Source organism: Pan paniscus, chromosome 21 (genome assembly GCF_029289425.2).
Source record: "Pan paniscus chromosome 21, NHGRI_mPanPan1-v2.0_pri, whole genome shotgun sequence".
In the NCBI taxonomy this organism is placed as follows: Eukaryota; Metazoa; Chordata; class Mammalia; order Primates; family Hominidae; genus Pan; species Pan paniscus.
Window position 1 is genome coordinate 3,737,681 of NC_073270.2, and position 21,136 is coordinate 3,758,816.

Below are 21,136 nucleotides of genomic sequence, written 5' to 3' on the forward strand. Positions count from 1 at the left end.
GGCTGTGACCCTGCCACCCTGGGAAAGGCCTCCAAGGCAGATCTCTGCCCAGCCCTGTGCCTCCCCAGCCTGGTTGGTGCCTGCTGGGGGTGGGGCAGCTCCTTCTCAACTTGTGCTGGCTGCCAAGGGAGGCTTCATTAGAGTCCCACTTAAGAAGATGCTAATTGTGACATTTTTACATGATTAACGACCCAGGCAATTTGCATAGCGTGAAGCGGAGAGCAGCTGCCCTTAGCACATCCCCAAGCTGCACACCCCTCTCAGTGCAGGGCGGGGGAAGAAGGCAGCCCCAGTTTTCTCCCCAGAATAGGGCAGGGGCTCCTGCTGCTGAGTTCTCCGGCTGATGCTGCCCACCTCCACTTGCCTAAGACCCCATTCCTGGCTTGGAGGTCCGTGGATACAACCCAGCATTCTGTGTATGCAAAAACAGTAGCCATTCTTTGCCTAAGGAGCCAGTTTTTTCAGGGGTCTTTATTTTTGTAGCGCCTGGGGAGTCAGTTCATCTGGGGGTATCACCTGATCCAGCTGGCCCCCTTCCACCAGCTCAGACACTGCAGAATTGAAGCCCTCCTCCTCCCACCAGTGACCCTAAATTCCAGCATCCAACCACCAGCCTCAAGGTGCTGGTTCCCCACCACATTCCCCTCCCGGGAGCCCCCGAGGGCCCCAGCCAGGCTGGCCTCGGCTCTCCCCGCAGGTGGTGGTGTCCACGACGGTGAGCGTGGACGGACACGTGCTGGCCGTGTCCGACAACATGTTTGTGCACAACAACTCCAAGCATGGCCGCAGGGCGCGCCGCCTGGACCCCTCCGAAGGTCAGGACCCCCGGCCCAGCCCCGGCCGCCGCGGGCCCAGCCAGCCCCCCAGACCCCACCTCAGCGCGGTCCCCTGACCTGGGTCCTCTCCTGCCTCCCAGCTGCCACCCCCTGCATCAAGGCCATCAGCCCCGGGGAGGGCTGGACCACGGGCGGCGCCACCGTCATTGTCATCGGCGACAACTTCTTCGACGGGTTGCAGGTCGTGTTCGGAAACGTGCTCGTGTGGAGCGAGGTGGGCCAACCCCGCCAGTCTCCCTCTGGGCCTAGGGGCTGGGCCCTCCCCTCGCCGGTGCGGGACCTGCAGGCCTCCCCTCTCCCCTCGCAGCTCATCACGCCCCACGCCATCCGGGTGCAGACGCCCCCGCGGCACATCCCCGGGGTGGTGGAGGTGACCCTCTCCTACAAGTCCAAGCAGTTTTGCAAGGGATGCCCCGGCCGCTTTGTCTACACAGGTAAGGAGTCGGGCGGGGGAGTGGAGGTCTAAGGTGCGCGGAGGGAGCCCCGCCCTGCGCACTGATCTCCCTTCTCGGTGTTAGGAGTTAGCCGAGCTCTACGCTGTGGCCACGCCCCCTAGGCGGCCTCGGGCCCCTTTAACCACCTATGCCTGTGATCGCTCCGCTCGCAGGACCGTCTTTCCCTGGCTCTGTGTTTCCCTCCCTGGCCTCTGGCTCCTTAGTCCCTTCCCCGGGGCAAAGTCTCCCCCACAACCAACATTCTTACTCCCTCAGCCATCTCACCTCCTGAACTTTGTGTCTCCCGCCCGCAGACTCTCCAGGGTTTAGAGCCTCTCCAAAGGGATGTTTATTCCAAAGATGCCAATGGGGTCGCTGCTCCCCGAATCTTCTCTGGGTCTCTTGGTTCCCCCACGCTACCCCAGGCCTCACTCTGCATGTACACGCACACACACGTGCGTACATACACACCCCTTGCACGACGCCAGGGCGAGCAGTGAACACACGTGGAGAGGCAGTGTAGAACCCCCCAGCCTGGCTCTATTTGGCCGCTGGCCGAGTCTTCTCCATTTCCATCCTCCCGCCCCGCCCCAGCTAAGCCACCCACTTCTCCTCTCCACCCCACCGCAGTCCCCACCATCGCGCAGCCCCCCGCACCGATGCTCATCGAGCCCTTCGAGGGACACTCGGTAGTGACCCTACTTAGCCTCCCCGGAGCTCCAGTCTAACGCGGAAAGGCTGAGCAGAGAACCTCATGGGGTGGGTGGGGTCACACGGTCAAGGGGCTGACAATCAAGGAAAACTTTGGTAGGGAGTGTCTGCTGAGCCCGGCTAAACCGAAACCCGAGGGCTGAGAGGGGAGGTTGACCTGGGGAAGGAAGGGTGGTTGCAGAAGGAATGATAAGGACCGAGCCCCAGAAGTGAGTGCTTTCTCTTTGCCGGGAAACTAAAGGAAATTCACTAAGTCAGGATTAGAGGTGAAGGTAGGGCTTTGAGACTGGTGGATTAGGTCGGGGCCAGGCTATCTGAAAAGGGCGGTGCGGGGATCAGGAAAAGGGGAAGGAGGAGGAGAAGGGCGTGGGGATCTGGGTCAGACGCGCACACACACACACCCCTTGCACAACGCCAGGGTAAGCAGTGAACACAACACACGTGGAGATGCAATGTAGAATCTGGCCGCTGGCCGGATCTTCTCTACTTCCATCCTCCCGCCCCAGCCCAAGCCACCCACTTCTCCAGTTGCTTCCCTGGGGTGCGTGCAAACCTCTAGCCTTCAGATGCTGCAGAGAGTCCACTTGAGCCGTGATAAATGGAGATTGTTAAGTTTTTTCTTTTTTATAATAAACTCCTGATTTGGCCAGATGAAAAGAGAAGACTCTCCATCGAGTCCTGCCCTTAGGACTGTAACTCATATGTGTATACGGTTTCCCTTTTTTCTAATCACAAATGGGTGCATGTGTGTTCATGCCAAGCGCCTAGGGCCGAGGACAGAGGCTGGCTCAGTAAATATTTGTTGAATAAACAAACGAAAGAACTGAAACTTCCCTGAACCTCGCTGGCGGGCGTGCCTGGAGTTTTCCGGGGGACTTGGGCTGGGCCTGGTGGAGGGGGCTGCAGCGAGGCTCCTGGACTGGGCGCTGGCCTGCTTTTGGCGCCCTGCGTCTCACCCTGGGAGTGGGGGGCTGCGGGGGAGACGTCCTCCAAACGCCGCCCCCTTCCCCAGCTCTGAACGAGCCCACCATTGACTACGGATTCCAGAGGCTACAGAAAGTCATTCCCAGACACCCCGGAGACCCCGAGAGGCTGCCCAAGGTACTCAGAGGGGTGGGGCGGGGCTGAGGGTGTCCTGTGGGCAAGGGGGTGAGGAGGGGCTCCCGAGGGCCCCTTCGTCGCCCCCAGGGGCTGCCCCTCCGTCCCGCTGTCTCTCCCCCTGTCCCCAGGAAGTGCTGCTGAAGCGGGCGGCCGACTTGGCAGAAGCCCTGTACGGAGTGCCCGGCAGCAACCAGGTATGGCGCCTCCGCCCTCCCAGCGCCGCCGGGACCGGGGCTCCCCAGCACGCGGCGCCCGCGGCTGCCCCGGCCGTGCCCCGCTCTTGTCTTCGCAGGAGCTCCTCCTGAAGCGCGCGGCGGACGTGGCCGAGGCTCTGTACAGCACCCCCCGCGCACCCGGGCCGCTCGGACCCCTGGCCCCGAGCCACCCACACCCCGCCGTCGTGGGCATCAACGCCTTCAGCAGCCCGCTGGCCATCGCCGTCGGGGACGCCACCCCGGGGCCCGAGCCGGGTGCGTGAGCCGCGCCTCCCCGCCGTCCTCGGGCCCCGCCACCGCCCCTCCCCGGCCGGCACCGCCCCCTGACGGCCGCGCTCTCTCTCGCAGGCTACGCGCGCAGCTGCAGCAGCGCGTCCCCCCGCGGGTTCGCGCCCAGCCCCGGCTCGCAGCAGAGCGGCTACGGCAGCGGCCTCGGAGCTGGCCTGGGCGGCTACGGCGCGCCGGGCGTGGCCGGCCTCGGCGTGCCTGGGTCCCCCAGCTTCCTCAATGGCTCCACCGCCACCTCGCCCTTCGCCAGTGAGTGTCCCCCGCCCGCGAGGGAAGGTCTGGGGCCGGGGAGCGGAACGGGACTCAGCCCCGCCCCCGCCCATCCCGGAGAGGTTGGGGCGCCGGCGCCGTGAGAGTCGACCCTGGCTCAGCCCTCGGGGGCAGGCCCACCGTCCCCGCCTGGGACCTCCCCTGCCGCAGAACCTCAACCCCACCCCTAGGCTGCGCATCCCGGGGTCCTGGGGCCAGAGTACTTCGTGCACTTTTAGCCTTCTTTGCCGATCCGTTATGCACATCGCTTCTAGGCCTCCGGTCCCCCTGAAGTGGGCTTGAGTGGGTGGCGGGCGTCCATCTGAAACCTGGGACACCGCCCCCTTCCCATCTCGCGCCCGGACTTGGGGAGGAGGCTGGCGCCGCCTGCCGGAAGCCTAAGGAAACTCAGGGCTCGAGGGAAGCCGGCTTCCAGCCGCCCCCCAGCTCCCAGGACTCCAGAGGCCAGGTGGGCGTGGGGAGGATGTGGTCCCCGCGATGTCGTCCGGCAGAGCGAGCGAGTTCTGTGTGATCAGACAGAATTTGAGTTTCAGTGTCCAAATCAGGAGCTGCCGGGCATTCAGCAAGTTACTTATTTGAACTTGTTTCCTCGCAGTCAAATAGGGTCAATTCCACCCCCTGCTTAAGGTTGATCTCGGATCTGAATGTGCCACTGTGCCTAAAGGGCCAGTGTGTGATTTCGGAGTCCCAGCCCTGATTGTGGGCGCTGACCACATCCCATCTGGCTTCTTAGAGTGGGGAGCTCAGAGCTGGGTGGACAGGCAATGTCTGCATGTCATGAGTGAGTGACATTCCGAACGGCTTTGATGCCTTGTCATTTTACACTGCCCTCAAGACTCTTCCATCATCAAGTTCCAGATCAGCATGTTCACAGCTCTTTTTAGCTTAGCTATTCAGCAGGCATTTATAAAGCGCCCACTGTATGCAAAGCCCAGGGCTTGGGGGATCCCCCCACTCCTGTCACCTGCAAGAAGCCTCCCTATCAATCATAAGAGAGATTGTCCCTGAAGTCCCAGGCGACTCTGCCGAGCTGGAGAGGTGGTGAAGGCTGTCCCAGAAGGAACTGGTCATGGCTTTGCCCGTGGTGCCCTCTCCTCTCCCTGTCCCATATTTGCCATTGCCGAGACTGCACTGTCTGTCCACCAGCCTGGCTTTCCTTGCAGGGCGTGTGTCCTGCCTGCTTTCTGGCTGAAGGCTTGAGCCTGGCCCTCTCCTCTGGCCTGGGCTCAACTTCTGGGACCCAAGGCCCCATAAGCCAGAGTCCACATAGGCCATGGCCTTCTGGTGTCCCTCCCAAGGCCCCTGCCTCTCCTGGCTCTTTGCTCAGGCCAGGATTGACTGCTCCTCCTTCCCTTCAGTTCTGGGGCAGTACCCTCACAGCCTCTCTGTGGGCACCCCCTTGGTTTTGAAACTTTCCCCTTGGGCCAACACTGGTGGGGGTATGGAACATCACATACACTGTGGTCAACAGTAGAGGAACACTCTGCCCCAGTGTGCAGAACCCAGCCCACCTGGGGTCTTCTGATTCAGCAAGAAGATCAAGAATTCTAGAGCTGCTTAAACCCAACATCAGCTGGAGACACACTGGACTTGAGGGAGGGTTGGTCCCATTTCATGATATTGTCTTGACCAAGGCTTACCCAGGTACCCTTCCACTCCCCACGTTCAGGGTGCTTTGTGGCCCGACTCCAAGGGGTGTCATTCTCATTGAGTTTGCCAGAACATTCCTGGAGTGACATCAGAACTGCCCCAGCCAGAGGCTCAGGGGCTGTTTGCTTGGGTCTCTCTTTGTTTTTCTGCTTCAGCCACCGGCAACCCTGGAATGAATCACAACTCCCCACACTACCTACCCAACGTACAAAATGTGGCCGTGAGCCCTGGGCATTGAGAGCTATAGTACATTTTCTAGCATTGGTCTCAAGCCCTTCATCGGGCTCTGGGGCCTCTCCAGCTGGCAGTAACTGCTGTCTTAAAGGAGATGAGGCTGAGGGCATTTGGAAGAGGGGCAGCTGTTGAAGGCATTCTTGTATCAAGGGAGGTAGGAGGACCCTCTGATGCCAAAGGCAGCCTTCTCAGGCTATTGCTTTCTTCCAGGAAGCCCCACCCACCCCACTGCCTGCCGCCTGGACAATACTCAGATCACAGCCTTACCAGTCTTTACAGGAGAGAGGCAGGGAATTGGGTTCAGATGAGGATGTAGAAAGGTGGGATCCAGCGATGCCCCAGGCCTGAGCCCCCAGGAGAGGAGGCTGCAGGAAGAGGGGGCAGGCAAAGTCTGTGTGCAGGAGGCTCCCTTGCCATTCCCAGGAGGGCAAGCCACAGCCTGGGTGGCTAGGGAGTTTGAGAGCAGGAAGATCTGAGGATGTAGATCCCTGCAATTTGCTTTAAAATTGACCAGCTGGAAGTGGGAGATTCAGGAGACCCCCCCCCCCCCGCCGCCCAGGGCCCAGGCTGGAGATGACAAGGACCTGCATTAAACTGTAAGGAAACAAAGTACCCCAGGGTGCAGGGGGAAGTGGGAGAGGGACAGAGGAGCATAGGGAACATTGGCAAGGAGAGCATATTTGAGGAGGAAGTTGGAGTGCTGTTTGTGATGTTGGGCAGAGAGGCTTATAACAGGAGCCTGTGCGTTCCCCCAAACTTCATCCCTGACTACTTGTTCCAGCTCTTCTGTGACTCCTGAACTATGACTCTAGCCTTGGCAGCCCAAGCAAGGCTCATAAATGTTTCCTAGCATCTCAGAATCCCAGGGATTTTCAGCAGAAATCCTGAAGTAGTCCAGCTGTTGCTCATCTCATTTTTGGGGGGTACCTCCCACTGTTTGGTTTTTTTGAATGTTCTGGTTTTGCTTTTGTCTTTACCTGGTCTGGCCCTGTCATCCCCAGCCCCGAGAAAAGGTCTCCAGAAGCCCTGAGAGGTCAGGGCTGGCCCAGGACCCTCACAGCTCCCAGTGAGGTCTGAGCCTGGTACCTGTGTCAGCAGCCCATGTGGGGCCCCAGCCAAGCTGCTCACTCTGGTGCTGTCTCCCTGTTGTGTCTCCCACCACCTTCCCTGCTGCGCCTGCCCCTCCCCGCCCCGCCCCGGAGTCATGCCCTCTAGCCCCCCGCTGGCGGCTGCCTCCTCCATGTCACTCCCGGCCGCTGCCCCCACCACCAGCGTCTTCTCCTTCTCGCCTGTCAACATGATCTCCGCCGTCAAACAGAGGAGCGCCTTCGCCCCCGTGCTGCGCCCCCCAAGCTCCCCACCCCAGGCCTGCCCCAGAGCCCACGGAGAGGGGCTTCCAGGTGAGTGATCCACCCTGCCTCACTGTGGCAGGAAGGAAGGGCCCTTGTGGAGCAGCTGGGCTACAGGGGCCTGCTCTGTCCACATCTCACCAGTGCCTCATGCTGGCTAACCTGCTCTTCTTGGAGGACAGAGAGCAGGGAGCTCTGCTGGGGTCCAGGGAGGTCCCTCTGGCCCCCTCTCCCCCGGCCTCCCAGCCTGGGATGGTCACCATTCTGGATGCTCTCAGTTGACCACTTGGCCAAGGGGAAGAGACTCAAATCACAGCTGATGAGGTCTAGAAACTACCCCAACACTCCATCCCCATCCAGCTGAGCCCAGAGCAAAGACCCTCGGAGCTGGTGGGCTGCACGCCTGTACCTGTGCCTCCCTGTGTCCACCAGAGGGTAGCACGCACCACTGTGAGGGACTGGGTCGCTGACGATGGAAGGGGACTGACCTTAGAAGAGGCTTAGCCCAGCTTCCCTCCCCGCATTTTACAGATTAGGACTTGAGACCAAGTCATCTTCCCACATCCCATTCATGAAATGGCTGTTCTCTCACTTTACCCATGTGCAGCAGAACCTTTGAACCAGCAGAGCCTTTCCTATCCACGTGGTGATTGGAAACTCACTGGGAGGACAGAGGAAGGGACTGGCTGTGGAAAAGGAGGAGGCAACAGGATGTGGGTGGGGCAGAACAGGTCCTTGTTGATGGGGATGGTGGGGGCCAGGGCCAGTGTCTTCCCTAAGAGGCTTACAGGTGTTTTGTTTTCTGGCTAAGGGATGCTTCCACGGGATTCCCTAGGTCTCAATCTGGCACGCAGCAGGTGTTTAATAAATAGTCAAATTATTGAATGAATATATGAGTCAGAAGGGCACCGTTCACACCCACACAGAAGGCTGCAGTGCAGTTTGTGGGGCACTGATCTGGAAGAGGTTGGGTTAGAGCACGTCCTATTGAGTATTCCCCAAGACAATAATGGGTCAGAGCAACAGAGCATTAGGAAAGAATCAGTGTTGAAATTACGTAAGTGGCTACTGAAGAATTTGTCAGAGCCTTTCATGTGCCAGGGTACGTTGTGAACCTTCTAGGAAACAGGAGATGCAAATTTATTTGAGCACAAAAATGTATTTTTCTAACAGCATCTTGAGATTAGTTCCTGGGGAATGACCTTGAGATGCAGGAAGAGACACCCTCATGGTTTCCTCAGCCTGATGTGGGGGCTGATCAGGCTGGGATGCCTATCACAAGAGCAAGGCCAGTGGCTTGGGCCCCAGAACCATCTCCAAATCCAAGGCAGGGGCAGGTGGGGCAACCTCCAGGCTGAGACAGGGGAGGGGGCTGTGGAAAATGCTCTACGGAGCCTCTGTGCTCCAGGGTCCCTGTATGAGAGTCCGGGGACACTGGAAAGAGGATGGGAAAGCTCAGGGCCTGGGAGAACAACTGAGGATGATACATGTCCGCAGCGTCCCGCAGAATCGGCTACCCTGGGGGCAGTCAGAGTAACTAGGTGCAGCCCAGAAACTTCTGAGAACTGTGCTGATGCCCTGCCCTGCACACAGAATGGGGTCCCTTCCCACCAGGGAACCCCCTCTGCACAGTTCAGGCAGGCCTGTGATGGTGACTCAAACAATAACAGACTTTTGTGCCAGGGAGGGCGGGAGGGCAAGGGGGCTGCTTGGTGACCCATCCAGAGGGTAGCCCATATTCAGGGAAGGACTTGCCCAAGCAAGGTTTGAAGAAGGCAGGGGTTCTTAGTGGGGGAGGAATGCCCTAGATAGAGTAGACCTTAGGCCGAAGGTATGTGGGTGGGAAGGCAGAGATTTGGAGCCCACGTTCAAAACATTAAGAACATAACATGGCCAGATGCAGTGGCTCACACGTGTAATCCTAGCACTTTGGCAGGCCGAGGTGGGCAGATCGCTTGAGATCAGGAGTTCAAGACCAGTCTGGGCAACATGGCAAAACCTCGTCTCTAAAAAAAATACAAAAATGAGCTGGGTGTGGTGGCGCATGCCTGTAGTCCCAGCTACTCGGGAGGCTGAGGTGGGAGGATCACTTGAGACTGGGAGGTCAAGGCTGCAGTAAGCTGAGATTGCACCATTGCACTCCAGTCTGTCTAGCCTGGACAACAGAGCAAGACTCTGTCTCAGTAAATAAGTAAATAAATAAATAACATACAAATATATGCCAAAGATTTATTTAACTCATCAGTGAGGGAGCTAACAGGATGACAGAGCGGCTTAAAGGAGACAGTGAGAGACTGAAGCCAGTAAAACAAGGAGGGCTGAAATAAGATTGCTGGCTGCAAACTGCTTCTACAGAGCAATAAACTTGTAACCTTCCTCTGGGGACTGTCTTTTCTACCAATGAGAAGTCATCGGCCATTTCTCAGCCTCCTCCAAGTGAACATCCATCCAACCGAGCAAAGCCTGGGCCCTAGCCAGTAGCGTGAAGTCAAAAGACGTCACATGCCCCAGAATAAGATGACTCTTAAGATGGGCTTATTTGATAATGCTCTACGGTGGCTTTGAAAGGATACACAGTCACTTTTTTTGCCTTATTTCCAAGTTTTGGATAATTTTTCTTAGGTGTGTCTGGAGCTTAGAATGTGAAGGATGGAGAGAACAGAGGGTCACCAATTTCTCCTGCCAGCAAAGAGAACCATGGGAGGGGTCAGGTAGGGGTGGGGAGTGGTGGAGTGACGAACTTCGTAGGTGTGGGAGGCAGAGAGGATGCTGCTGTGGGTATGTCAGTCAGTACTCCTGGAGGCTGGCCTCTTTCCTTTTCTGCCCTGGTACATGGCCATGTGCTTGAGGAAGCAGATGGGCCCTCTGAAGGAGGCCACCCTGGGAGAAGGAGCCTGGGGTCGTCTCTCTCGAGGGAGGTAGGGAGCAAGGGCGTGGGCTGCATCCCCTGAGCATCTGAGAGGCACCCCTCACCCCAATCTGCAGTGCTGCCGTGGGCCAGGGCTAGGGATGGCTGACTGCCTTCAGAAAGTGCTATATCCCCTGCCTGCTGTCTCCAGCCCAGAGAGTGACAGGCAGGTGGCTTCCCAGGTGGCACATGGCTTATGGCTCCTTTTTCCTTGACTACTGCAGACCAGTCTTTTGAGGATTCTGACAAGTTCCACTCTCCAGCCCGGGGGCTTCAGGGCCTGGCGTACTCCTAATTACGGTAGGTCTCTGGCTGGGTCTGGCCACCCCCCCCCGCCCCACCTGGCCCTGAGATGTGCTTGCTCTCTAAGGGCCTTCATCCCGTGCTCAAGCCTCCCCGCTAGCAGCCCCACAGGGATGGGGAGCTGGGGTCCAAGTCTTCCTCCCCGGGGCCCATCTAGACAGCTTTCTGAGGTACTTAGCCCACCCCAGTAACCCAAGCTGACCAGATAGAGAGAAGTGGCTTCCTGTCCCCTGGCAGCCAGCCTTCCTCCCCGACCTTCTTCTCTCCCTCTCTCGCCCCACCAGGTCTGCAGCTGTTCCCATGGAGCCCGGACTGGAGGTCCCTCTGGGATTCACAGCCACACCCTGGATGGTGGCACAGACAGATGCAGGGCCAGGGCCATGGGCAGACCTCAACCCGTGAGCTGAACGGGGAGAGGCCTTCACCCCATGCTCAAGCCTCCCCGCTAGCAGCCCCACAGGCTTCTCTCGCCTCCCTGTCTTGGGGTAGTCAGAAGCCCCAGCACTGTGCAGATGCTCTTGGCAGGACAGCATCCCAGGGAGGTGCTGGGATTCTGGGCCTCACTGTCTGGGTCTTGGTTCCTCTGAAAGAGATGGATCTTGTGCAGACCAGGGTTGTTGAGTGAGGGGAGCATGGGATGGGGACCGTGGGAAAGAGGACAGCTCAGGGAGAAGTGACCTGGAAAGGTCCTGTTTGCATCTGACCCATCTCAACTTGCCCAGCATCCCAACTTCTCTGCAGCGAAAGGGTGGAGCCCTGCAGCCTCGGGAGGCCTGCCCAGGCTCCCGTGGAGCTTCCAACAGCTGCTTGGCCCCGCAGCTGCCCCCACTTCCTTTGAGACCTGCACTCTCATGCTTGCCGCATCATGCCTCCCTGTGGGGGCTTTGGGCATGGAGGAGGCAGAAGAGGGGGTGCCAGGCCTCCTGTATTTGGGGTCTTCCCCCGGTGGATGTCTCATGGACTCTGGCCCCACACACTCACAATGACTCTGGCTGGCCCCATGCAGCGGGCCCAGGCGGCCTCACATTCTGCTCTGCTAAGTTTGGAGAAAACAGAACAATAAACCAGATGCAGGTGGTGCCCGCCCGGCCTCTCACCTGCCTCCTTGGTGTGAGTTTGCTTTTCTTAGCAGTTCAGCAGCTCTAGAGGAGGCTCCAAACCCTGCCCCCGGGGAGCCCTCTTGCGCCTCGGGCTTTTTAAGCAGCCCCAGAGTTTGACTAAAGCAAGTATTCCCTGCCCCACGTCTGTTCTTGGGGACTGTTGGGGGAGGGGGAGCAGGCTAGCAGGCCTGAGCTCTGCCTGGGAGCATAATAGGGCCGCTGAGGACTCAGCTGCCCAGCTCTCCAGTCAAGATCAAAGTGGTGGTTGTCAGGACATTGCTGAGAACCAGGACAGACCAAACCAAATATGACCCAGATGTCCAGAGGCTCAGAAATCAGATCCAATCCAACACAGAGGCTGCAGGGCCACGCCTGGGCTGGGTGGGGCAGCTTGTGGCTCCCAGGGCTGTTTATCTGAGCCACACCCCAATCCCATCCCACGGCTCCCACCCCCAGGCCTAGGCACCTTATGGCTCACCTGCCTCAGAGTTTGGGTGGAAGGAGGGTAAGGAGGCAGGATTCCTATGCCCATTCACTCCACCACCCACCCCTCTAGGATGAGTCCCAGTTGTCCCCCTGAGATATGTCCCCTGGACGATGGTCTGGCTGTCTGACCCTGAAAGCCACTTTGTTGACCCATGATCCGGTGAGCCCCGTGTCTAGCCCCAGGCCTCAGGCTTTCCTCTTTCTCTTCCTGGCCCTGCTCCTGGGCTCTGGCCTCTGGACACCCTGGCCCTTTCAACCCATGCGTCCATGACCTGCAAATGCAGCCTTCTGGACAGGCACACTTGCCAGGGCACATGGGCTGGTCCTGTCTTTCAGAGGCCTCTACTTCTTTCTCTGGTGTCCTTGGCTAGCACCTGGGATTCATCTCTCCTGGACACAGGGCAAGAGGTCATGCTGCCTTCTGGTCATCCTGTCCCATTCTCAGTGCTTGCGTGGCCTCCCACTCAGAGCACCAAAGCCTGCCTGCCCACGCCCTGCTTTATTTGGCTCTGAGCAGCTCCCATTGCCCAGGGCCCTCCCAGCTGAGGCCCTGCAAAGTTCTAATCTGCACTGGACACAGGTGATAACTGGATAGTGGTCACACTCTGGTTCCCAGGATGGGTCAGGTGCCATGGTGGATATAAATGAGACATGATGTCTGTCCCTAACAATCCCACAGTGCTGCTCAAGCCACCATTTGAGTCCAAACTGTCCTTTTCCTTCATCCACGGCAGACATAGCTAACCAGTTACCATGTTTGCAATGGCCTGGATTGTGCCTCCCTAAAATCCATATGTTGAAGCATTAACCTCCCATGTGACTGTATTGAGGATGGAGCCTTTAAGGAGGTGATTAAGGTTGGACGAGGTCATCAGAGTAGAGTCTTGATCCAATAGAAGTTGTGGTCTTATAAGAAGAGGAAGAGACACCAGAGTGCGCTCTCTCTGTCAGGTAAGGACACAGAGAAGGCCGCCGTCTGCAAACCAGGAAGAGAGCCCTCACCAGGAATCAAATCAACTGGCACCTTGGCCTGTGACTTGCGGCCTCTAGGACTGTAAGAAAGCAAAATTCTGTGGTTTAAGCCACCCAGTCCATGGCATTTTGTTATGGTAGCCCAAGCAAACTAATACAACATTTTTTTTTTCCATCTGTGAGCTGAGGGCTGCCTCCAGGAAATTAACCCTTTAGTGTTTCTGGCCTGCCCCTCCCACCTACACGGAGGAAAAATCATCAGTTAGGCTTTGTTGTAGAATATTGTCAGCAAATTCTGGGACAGTAATCCGAGATGATGTGGACAGGGCACCAAGAGCCTCTGCTATGCCACAAAACCACCGTGATGACAGATCATTTTCAACGAAGCTACTGATCAGAGTTGTTATTTGAGATGAAAACTATTAGCCAAGTCAATATCACACCAGGCCTTCTTGTAGCCTATAATCAGTGAGGAGCAAGTCAAACTGCTGACCATGAGTCAGTACAAGACCGGCCCACCAGCAAACCGGGGCCTGTGTCTGGGTCTGCGGCACCTTCTGCAAAGCAACTGGGGCATCTTCTGGGCCTTGCAAATGGAACACCTTTCAGACTTCCCACATCCTGTAGTCAAAGAGGTTCCATTCTCAATAGCACCAGCAATCCTCAGTCTGAGGATGACATTAAGCCAAGTGGCAGAAACTTGGCCTTGAGCTTACATAAATCTGTAGTGGAGACCCACTACCCAATAAATGCTATCAAATGACCAGGTCTTAGTTTAGCTCAGTCCTGAAGCCTTGCACACAAGTAGAATTGATTGGCTCATTGGCATTCATCCCTACAGAGCCTGGATATCCCAGGCCAGTGATGAAAATCCTAACCTTAGCTCCAATTCCTATGTGAATATTGGTCAGGGTGGGATCATTCGCCTGGAATGGAAGTTGTCTTCATTTCAGTTCCCCCAGCAGCAGACCTTGGGACAGGAGGTGGGTCCAGATGGTTTATTTGGGCAACAATCGCAGAACGCACCAGTCAGGGGAGCAGGGAGGGGAGGCAGCAGAAAGAAGGAAGCCCAATACAGAGCGCTACTGAGCACGCTACTACTGTGGGTTTTTCTGAAGCTTAATCCCAGCTGGGAGCTCTGCGAGGCTATAAAATGCATACCTCAGGAATTTCGCACCTGAGGAGTGAGGCAGCTGGGGTACTTATACACTAATTCTCATCAGTCAGTGGTTAGGGCTTCTGGATGGAGTGGGAGGGCAGCACTAGCTTTCTGGCACCTCCAGTCTTCCCCACAGGTGGTAAAACAGTCCCAGTAGCTAGAGAAAACACTCAGACAAAGAGAAGCAGGAGCTGACAGTTGGAATCAGACGGGAGTACACAGAGGAGGTACAGATGAGGGGATGTGGGTGGGGCACATACCTGGAGGTGGTCCCTGGCAGTCATCCAGGGGAAGATGGTTTTTTCTACTTAAAGTAAGTTTGGAGTAGGCATGCATTTTTCCTATATCTGCAGATCCCACCTCTACCTGGCACCAGGTGACAAAAACTGCCCAGGCTATTTCTTGTTGAAGTACCAAGATGCCAGGTGACAAAGGGGTCCCTCTCAGCGTCAGCCCACCCCCAGGCTTCTAATGGGGGTGGGAATAGAAAGGGCATCAGACGCTTGGCTGCTCACCGTTCAGAGAGAGTGCATCTCCAGTAAGTCCTCTGCTTTCCTCTTACAAATTTTTCCCAGCAGAACCAGGCTGCTACACTTTGCATCTGACCCTGGGGACCAGAGAGCTTCTGGGGCTACATTTTGGCTCAGACAGGACCCGCTATAGACAGGTCTCACTGGCTCAAGAGAAGCCAGGCAGCAGCTTTGACCAGCCCTCTGCTGACTATTCTGCAAAATATCATTCTCCCTGCCCCCTCCCCATATTGGCAGAGCCTTTTAACTTCTTCCAAAAAGAAAAATCCCCTAGAGAAATGGAAACTGCTGTGCAGTGTGGAAAGGATGGTCTTTTAAAAATACGACGTTAGAGCCCAGGCAGCTACTTGGGAGGCTGAGGCAGGAGGATTGCTTGAGCCCAGGGGTTTGAGGCCAGCCTGGGCAACAAGTGAGACCCCCATCTCTCAAAAAAGAAAATGGTGTTGGGTTAATTGGATAGCCATATGCAAAAATTACATTTGGCCTCTACCTCACACCATACACAAAAATCAATTTCAGGTGGATTGTGGATGGAACTGTGAAACCTAAAGCAATAAATCTTTATGCCCTTGAAGATAGACTAGAAGCTTTTTGCCAGAGTGATATCCAAGGTCTGTTTTTCTACCCATGTGACCAACTTTGGAATGAAGCAAGCACTGGACATATTTGGAATGGTTCAAATGGACCCTAAAGTCTCTTTTCACTTCTCTAGGAGAACTTTTCCAAATAGGAAAAAGTTCACAGTTCACAGTGTCTTTCTACCTGAGGACAGACTAGGTCTTCATGGTTAGTGATTTCCCAAAGCTCTTAACTGCTTATCCTGGGCCAGCTGCCTTCCCCACCCTGTCCACAGCTCCCTCCTCTGCTACCACCTCAGTGGTAGTAACAACACCCACTGGGTGATGGAAGGGAATGGGTCACCTCCTTGGAGCCACCAGCCTAGAAGGTGGCTGTTCACAAGAAGACCTTCAACGTGAGAGTCCTGATGGGGGTGAGGCATCGACCACAAATATGGACCTAGGATCCTCTTATCACTTCTCCCATGCTCCCCTTCTCTTCACTCTTACTAAGAGGTGTGTGTGTGTGTGTGTGTGTCAGGGTTTCGCTCTGTCACCCAGGCTGGAGTGCAATGGCACAATCATAGCTCACTCCTGGGTTCAAGCAACCCTCCCGCCTCAGCCACTTGAGTAGCTGGGACTACAGGTACCACACCCAGCTAATTTTTTAGGGGGTAAGAGATGGAGGTCTCACTATATTGCCCAGACTGGTCTCAAACTCCTGGGTTCAAGTGATCCTCCTGCCTCAGACTCCCACAGTGCTGGTATTACAGGCGTAAGCCACCACGCCTGCCTTCATTATGAGATTTTTTTTCTTTTTTTTTTGAGACAGGGTCTTTCTCTGTCACCCAGGCTGGAGTGCAGTGGCACAATCACAGCTCACTGCAGCCTCAGCCTCCTGGCTCAAGTGATCCTCCCGCTTCAGCCCCCAGAGTAGCTGGGACCACAGGCACGTACCACCACGCTAGGCTAATTTTTGGGTGTGTGTTTTGTAGAGACAAGTTTCTCCATGTTGCCCAGGTTGGTCTCAAACTCCTGGGCTCAAATAATCCACCTGCCTCAGCCTCCCAAAGTGCTGGGATTATAGTTGTGAGCCACACACCCGGCCATTAGATTTTTGATAACCAGAATGTCTTAATTGAATGTAGTCTAAGTTATTAATCTTTTCTTTATGATTAGTGTTTCTTGTATGCTTTTAATTTATTTATTATTTTGCTTCACGCTTCCCCTCCCCTTTTGTGTGCTTTTAAACAAATCTTCTGCCAGGTGCGGTGGCTCACACCTGTAATCCTAGCACTCTGGGAGGCCAAGGTGGGCGGATCACCTGAGGTCAGGAGTTCAAGACCAGCCTGGCCAACATAATGAAACCCCGTCTACCCCGTCTCTACTAAAAATACAAAAATTAGTCGGGCATGGTGGCGCATGCCCGTAGTCCCAGCTACTCAGGAGGCTGAGGCAAGAGAATCACTTGAACCCAGGAGGCAGAGGTTGCAGTAAGCTGAGATCACGCCACAGCCAGGGCAACAGAATGAGACCCCATCTCAAAAAAATTAATTGATTAATTAAATGAAATTAAAATAAAATAAATTTTAAAATCTTCACTTACACCAAAGTCAAGAAGATATTTTAGAATTTTTCTTGTTTTTGGCTTTTATATTTAGGTCCACAATCCAACTAAAATTTATTTTTGTGTACAGTGTAAGCTAGAGATCAAATTTAATTTTTTTTCATATGGGTAGCCAATTGGCTCAGCGCCATTTACTGACATGAGTATATTTTCCCCCACTTCATTGAAGTGAAATCTTTGTTATAAATCAAATGTTCATATATGTATGTGTCTGTCCTGGATTCTCTATTCTGATCCATTTGTCTTTTTGTCTAGCCTTATACCAATGCCACATTATCTTAATAACTTTAGATTTATAGTATGTTTTGCTATGTAGTATGTATGGCAAGTCATCCAATTTAATTCTTCCTTTCAAATTTTTTTATTTTTATTTTTATTTTTTTATAGAGATAGGGCCTCACTATGTTACCCAGGCTGGTCTTGAACTTCTGGCCTGAAGTGATCCTCCTGCCTTAGCCTCCCAAAGTGCTCGTATTACAGACTTGAACCACTACACCCGGCCTGTTCAACTTAGTTCTTCACAATTATGTTGGCTACATGTGGTCCTTTTCATTTCAATACAAATTTTATACTCAGTTTATTAATTTCTATTTTTTAAACTGGCAGGCAGATCGCCTGAGCTCAGGAGTTCAAGACCAGCCTGGGCAACACAGTGAAACCCCATCTCTACTAAAATGCAAAAAATTAGCCAGGCATGGTGGCATGCGCCTGTAGTCCCAGCTACTCAGGAGGCTGAGGCAGGAGAATTTCTTGAACCCTAGAGGCAGAGGTTGCAGTGAGCCAAGATCACACCACTGCACTATAGCCTGGGCAACAGAGCAAGACTCCATCTCCCAAAAAAAAACACAAAAAAACCTGCTGGATTTTCATTGGGATTACATTAAATTTACAAACTAATTAATGGAGAATTGATGTCTTTAAAATATTGTGTGTTTCAATCTATGAATATTGTATATCCCTCCATTTATTTAGATCTTTTAAGACTTCTCTTAATAATGTTTTATAGACTTCTGTATGAAAGTTTTGCACCTATTTCATTTATTTCTATTTGATTATTTTGTGATATTATAAATAGTATCATTTTCTTAATTTTATTTGTTGTGAATATATAGAAACAATGGATTTTTGTATAATTACCTTGTATCCAGCAATCTTGCTTAGCCACTTATCCTTAGATTATCTTGAATTTTCTTAGCTACATAGTTATGTCATCTGCAAAAAAAGGACAGTTTCATTTCTTCACTTGCAGTCCTTACTTTTTTATTTTTACTTATTTTTCTTGCTTAAATGCACTGGCTGCAACCTCCAGTACAATGTTGAATAGAAGTAGTGAGAGTGGACATCTTTGTTTTGCTCCTGATTCTGGAGGGCAAACTTTTAATATTCCATCATTAAGCATCGTATTTGGTTTATAGATATCCTTCTATTCCTAATTTTCTAAAAATGTTTAAAAATTATAAATAGATGCCAAAATTTGTGAAATATTTTTCTACATGTATTAAGTAATCAAATTACTTTCTCCATTATTTCGTTAATATGCTGAATTATATCAATTACATGTCTAATTTTAAGCCACTGCTTTAGCTAATTGTATGTTTAATTGTAAATGGCCATATATTCTTTTTTTTTTTTTTTTTTTTTTTTTTTTGAGTGCAATGGCACGATCTCAGCTCACTGCAACCTCCCCTCCCTGGTTCAAGTGATTCTCTCGCCTCAGCCTCCTAAGTAGCTGGGATTACAGGCGCACACCACCATGCCTGGCTAATTTTTGTATCTTTAGTACAGATGAGCTTTCACCATGTTGGCCAGGCTGGTCTGGAACCCCTGACCTCAAGTGATCTGCTCTCCTTGGCCTCCGAAAGTGCTGGGATTACAGGCATGAGCCACCATGCCTGGCCTTATTCTTTATACAGGGTATACCAATTATTAACACAGAGCCCATTTTCTCTTTCTCTCTCTGCACTACTGTCTAAGAAGGCACTCACTGGCCCTCGCCCTTACCCGCTTCTCCTGGAGGAGCTAGGCTTCTGCAGACCACCTCGGTACCTCACACTGCTACACTGGCTTTGGCTACCTTCTAGGAGCAGTGGAGGGAAAAACACAAGAACAAACACAAATTAATCTCTCACTAAGTCATTCTACTTTGACTCTAACCCATCTTTTACCATTCTATTCTAACCATTAAGATTCAAACCCAGCTGGGCTCCTTAGCTCTGGGTCCCCTCTGTTGGAAATCCAGAACAGTCCTCGTGAGTCCTCTGTTCAGGAGCCCCTGACCACTCACTTCCAAAGGTGAAGATACTCAAAGCTTCCCTCCTTGCCTCACCTTGGCAGGGGGTCACAGAGTGGCAGCCTCAGGAGGGTGGGAGGTCCTGGGTTTGGAGCTGCAGAGACTGCCAAGCAGAATGGGTAGGAGGGTCTCAGAGACCCCCACTGGAGACAGAACGGAAGAGAATTCATGGCTCTAAAGATGCAGGAGAGGCTGCCTAGCAGGGCAGGAACAGCAACAAGACCGTTTTGTTTGTATACATTCCTTTTTGAGTATTTTATTCCTTGAGAGAGAAGGCGCCAAGTGTTTATGGGGGAAGGAAAGCTGGCCGTCCAGTAGCAGATTTGCTGTTCCCTGGGGCTCAGCATCCCAGCATCTTCATTCTCCAAAGCCTCTCCTGCCCCTCCCCTGCCAGCCTGGGAGCGAGCGCTGCCCTGATGCACCCTCATCTGGTGGGGTGTGAGGAGGAGGCTCAGGCTAGGCTGCCGCAGCTCTGGGCAGTCATCCCATGAGTCCAGTTCCTGAAGGGCTGATTCGTGTAGGGCAGAAAAACCCTCTGGCTTGGCTCCTGCCCCTGCTGCCTCTCTGGGGGTTCCACCCATGTAGGAGCCTGCCCCCTCCACACACCCACCCGCTCACCTAGAACTGAGTTCACCTTTAGGTGGGTGGGGGAGGCTCCAGCCACTCTCAGGCTGGCACTGCCTCAAGCCCAGCCAGCGCTGGCTTCTGTGGTGAAAGCTGGTTTGTCTGGGCTGCTCCCCAGGGCCCTCCTGGAGCTGGGCCTGGAGACTGACCTTGCCAAGACAAACTGTGGCTGCCGGTGGAATGTGGTCGAGTGGCTGAGCAGGCCCAAACCTGGCAGGTCTGTCCGTGGTGCCCCCGCAGGTTCCACAACACAGAACCCTACAGAGTCAGGTGGGGCCAGGAGCAGGTACCGAGAGACTTCTGGGCATCTCTCTGTCCCTTGTTGAGTGAGGACGGGGCAGCCTCTCTTTTGGTCTCAGCTGAAAGTGTAAAAGGCTATCATCAAGTGTGAAGGTTGACAGAATTCCTCAACCCACTTCCTCTGGGAAGCAGCTGTGCAGGAGAAGACATGGTGGGGAGGGGGTGCGGGGAGGAGTGTGTGCCCGTGTGGGTGTGGGCATAAAGCAGGAGCTGCCAGGGGAGGAGAAAGAGCTCTGGCAGGACCTCTCCTTCCCTTAACACAGCCCGGTGGGATGGGGCTACGTTGCTGTTAGAGCCAGAGTTTAATTTTTTTTTTTTTTTGAGACAGGGTCTTGTTCTGTTGCCCAGGTTGGAGTACAGTGGCACTGTCTCAGCTCACTGCCGCCTCGACCTCCTGAGCTCAAGCAATCCTACCTCAGCCTCCTGAGTAGCTGGGACTACAGGCATGTGCCACCATACCCGGCTAATTTTTCTATTTTTTGTAGAGACAGGGGTCTCACTATGTTGCCCAGGATAGTCTTGAACTCCTGCCCTCAAGCAATCCTCCTACCTCTGCCTCCCAAAGTGCTGAGATTACAGATGTGAGCCACTGTGTCCAGCCAGATCCACAATTTGTTCAGCCCATACCATCAGCCCATTATTTTAGGGGGAGTTCCCTGGACACGGAGCCTGAAATGGGGATTTGGGTGCACATGAAAGGGCTCTCTGGACAAAAAGGAGAGAAGAAAGCAGAACAGGGTAGGGGAAAGAGCTGGGCAAGTCTCTGCAGGAGACAGTCTCTGCAGGAGGCTAGCACAGTCCCACGCGGAGCCTAAGCATGAAGGGCACCTCAGTTGGACCCTGCCATGACAAGGAGATGCCTCTAATATCCCTGAGCCTGTCAGCCACTGGTTGGAGGCTGCCAGAGGAGAGTGGAGAGTGAAACCTCCTGGGCAAAGCAGCTCCCATTTGGCCAAGGACAATACTTGGGAGAAGGGGGCAGCTGCGAGCTGTCAGCAGCCAACACTCACCCCAGGTGGGGATGAGCACACTGGCTGGTAAGGATCTAATGGAACTCTAAGAGCCTCCACTGCACCCCTCTACCTGGTAAATCCGAGACCAGGAGCGACGCCCGTCTTTCTACCAGCCCTACTTCTTGGGTGGCAAGGACTCCCCTTCTGTTTCAAGTAGGGCTTATAGGGAATGTCCTGGG

General features: G+C 54.1%; 1 protein-coding gene across 4 annotated transcripts in view; it reads left to right on the forward strand.

Moving 5' to 3' along the window:
• The window catches only part of EBF4 (EBF family member 4), a 67,434-nt gene extending 56,021 nt beyond the window's left edge, over positions 1–11,413 (forward strand). For all 4 annotated transcript variants that reach the window (XM_034946986.3, XM_063601117.1, XM_034946988.3 and 1 more), the window contains 10 exons: positions 698–815; positions 917–1,050; positions 1,144–1,270; positions 2,994–3,082; positions 3,211–3,276; positions 3,375–3,552; positions 3,646–3,834; positions 6,942–7,139; positions 10,221–10,296; positions 10,584–11,413. In XM_034946986.3, coding sequence (XP_034802877.2) covers positions 698–815; positions 917–1,050; positions 1,144–1,270; positions 2,994–3,082; positions 3,211–3,276; positions 3,375–3,552; positions 3,646–3,834; positions 6,942–7,139; positions 10,221–10,291 — 1,170 coding nt within the window. In that variant the 3' untranslated portion in view covers positions 10,292–10,296; positions 10,584–11,413. The remainder of the gene's footprint in view (positions 1–697; positions 816–916; positions 1,051–1,143; positions 1,271–2,993; positions 3,083–3,210; positions 3,277–3,374; positions 3,553–3,645; positions 3,835–6,941; positions 7,140–10,220; positions 10,297–10,583) is intronic.
• Positions 11,414–21,136: the final 9,723 nt, after the last annotated feature.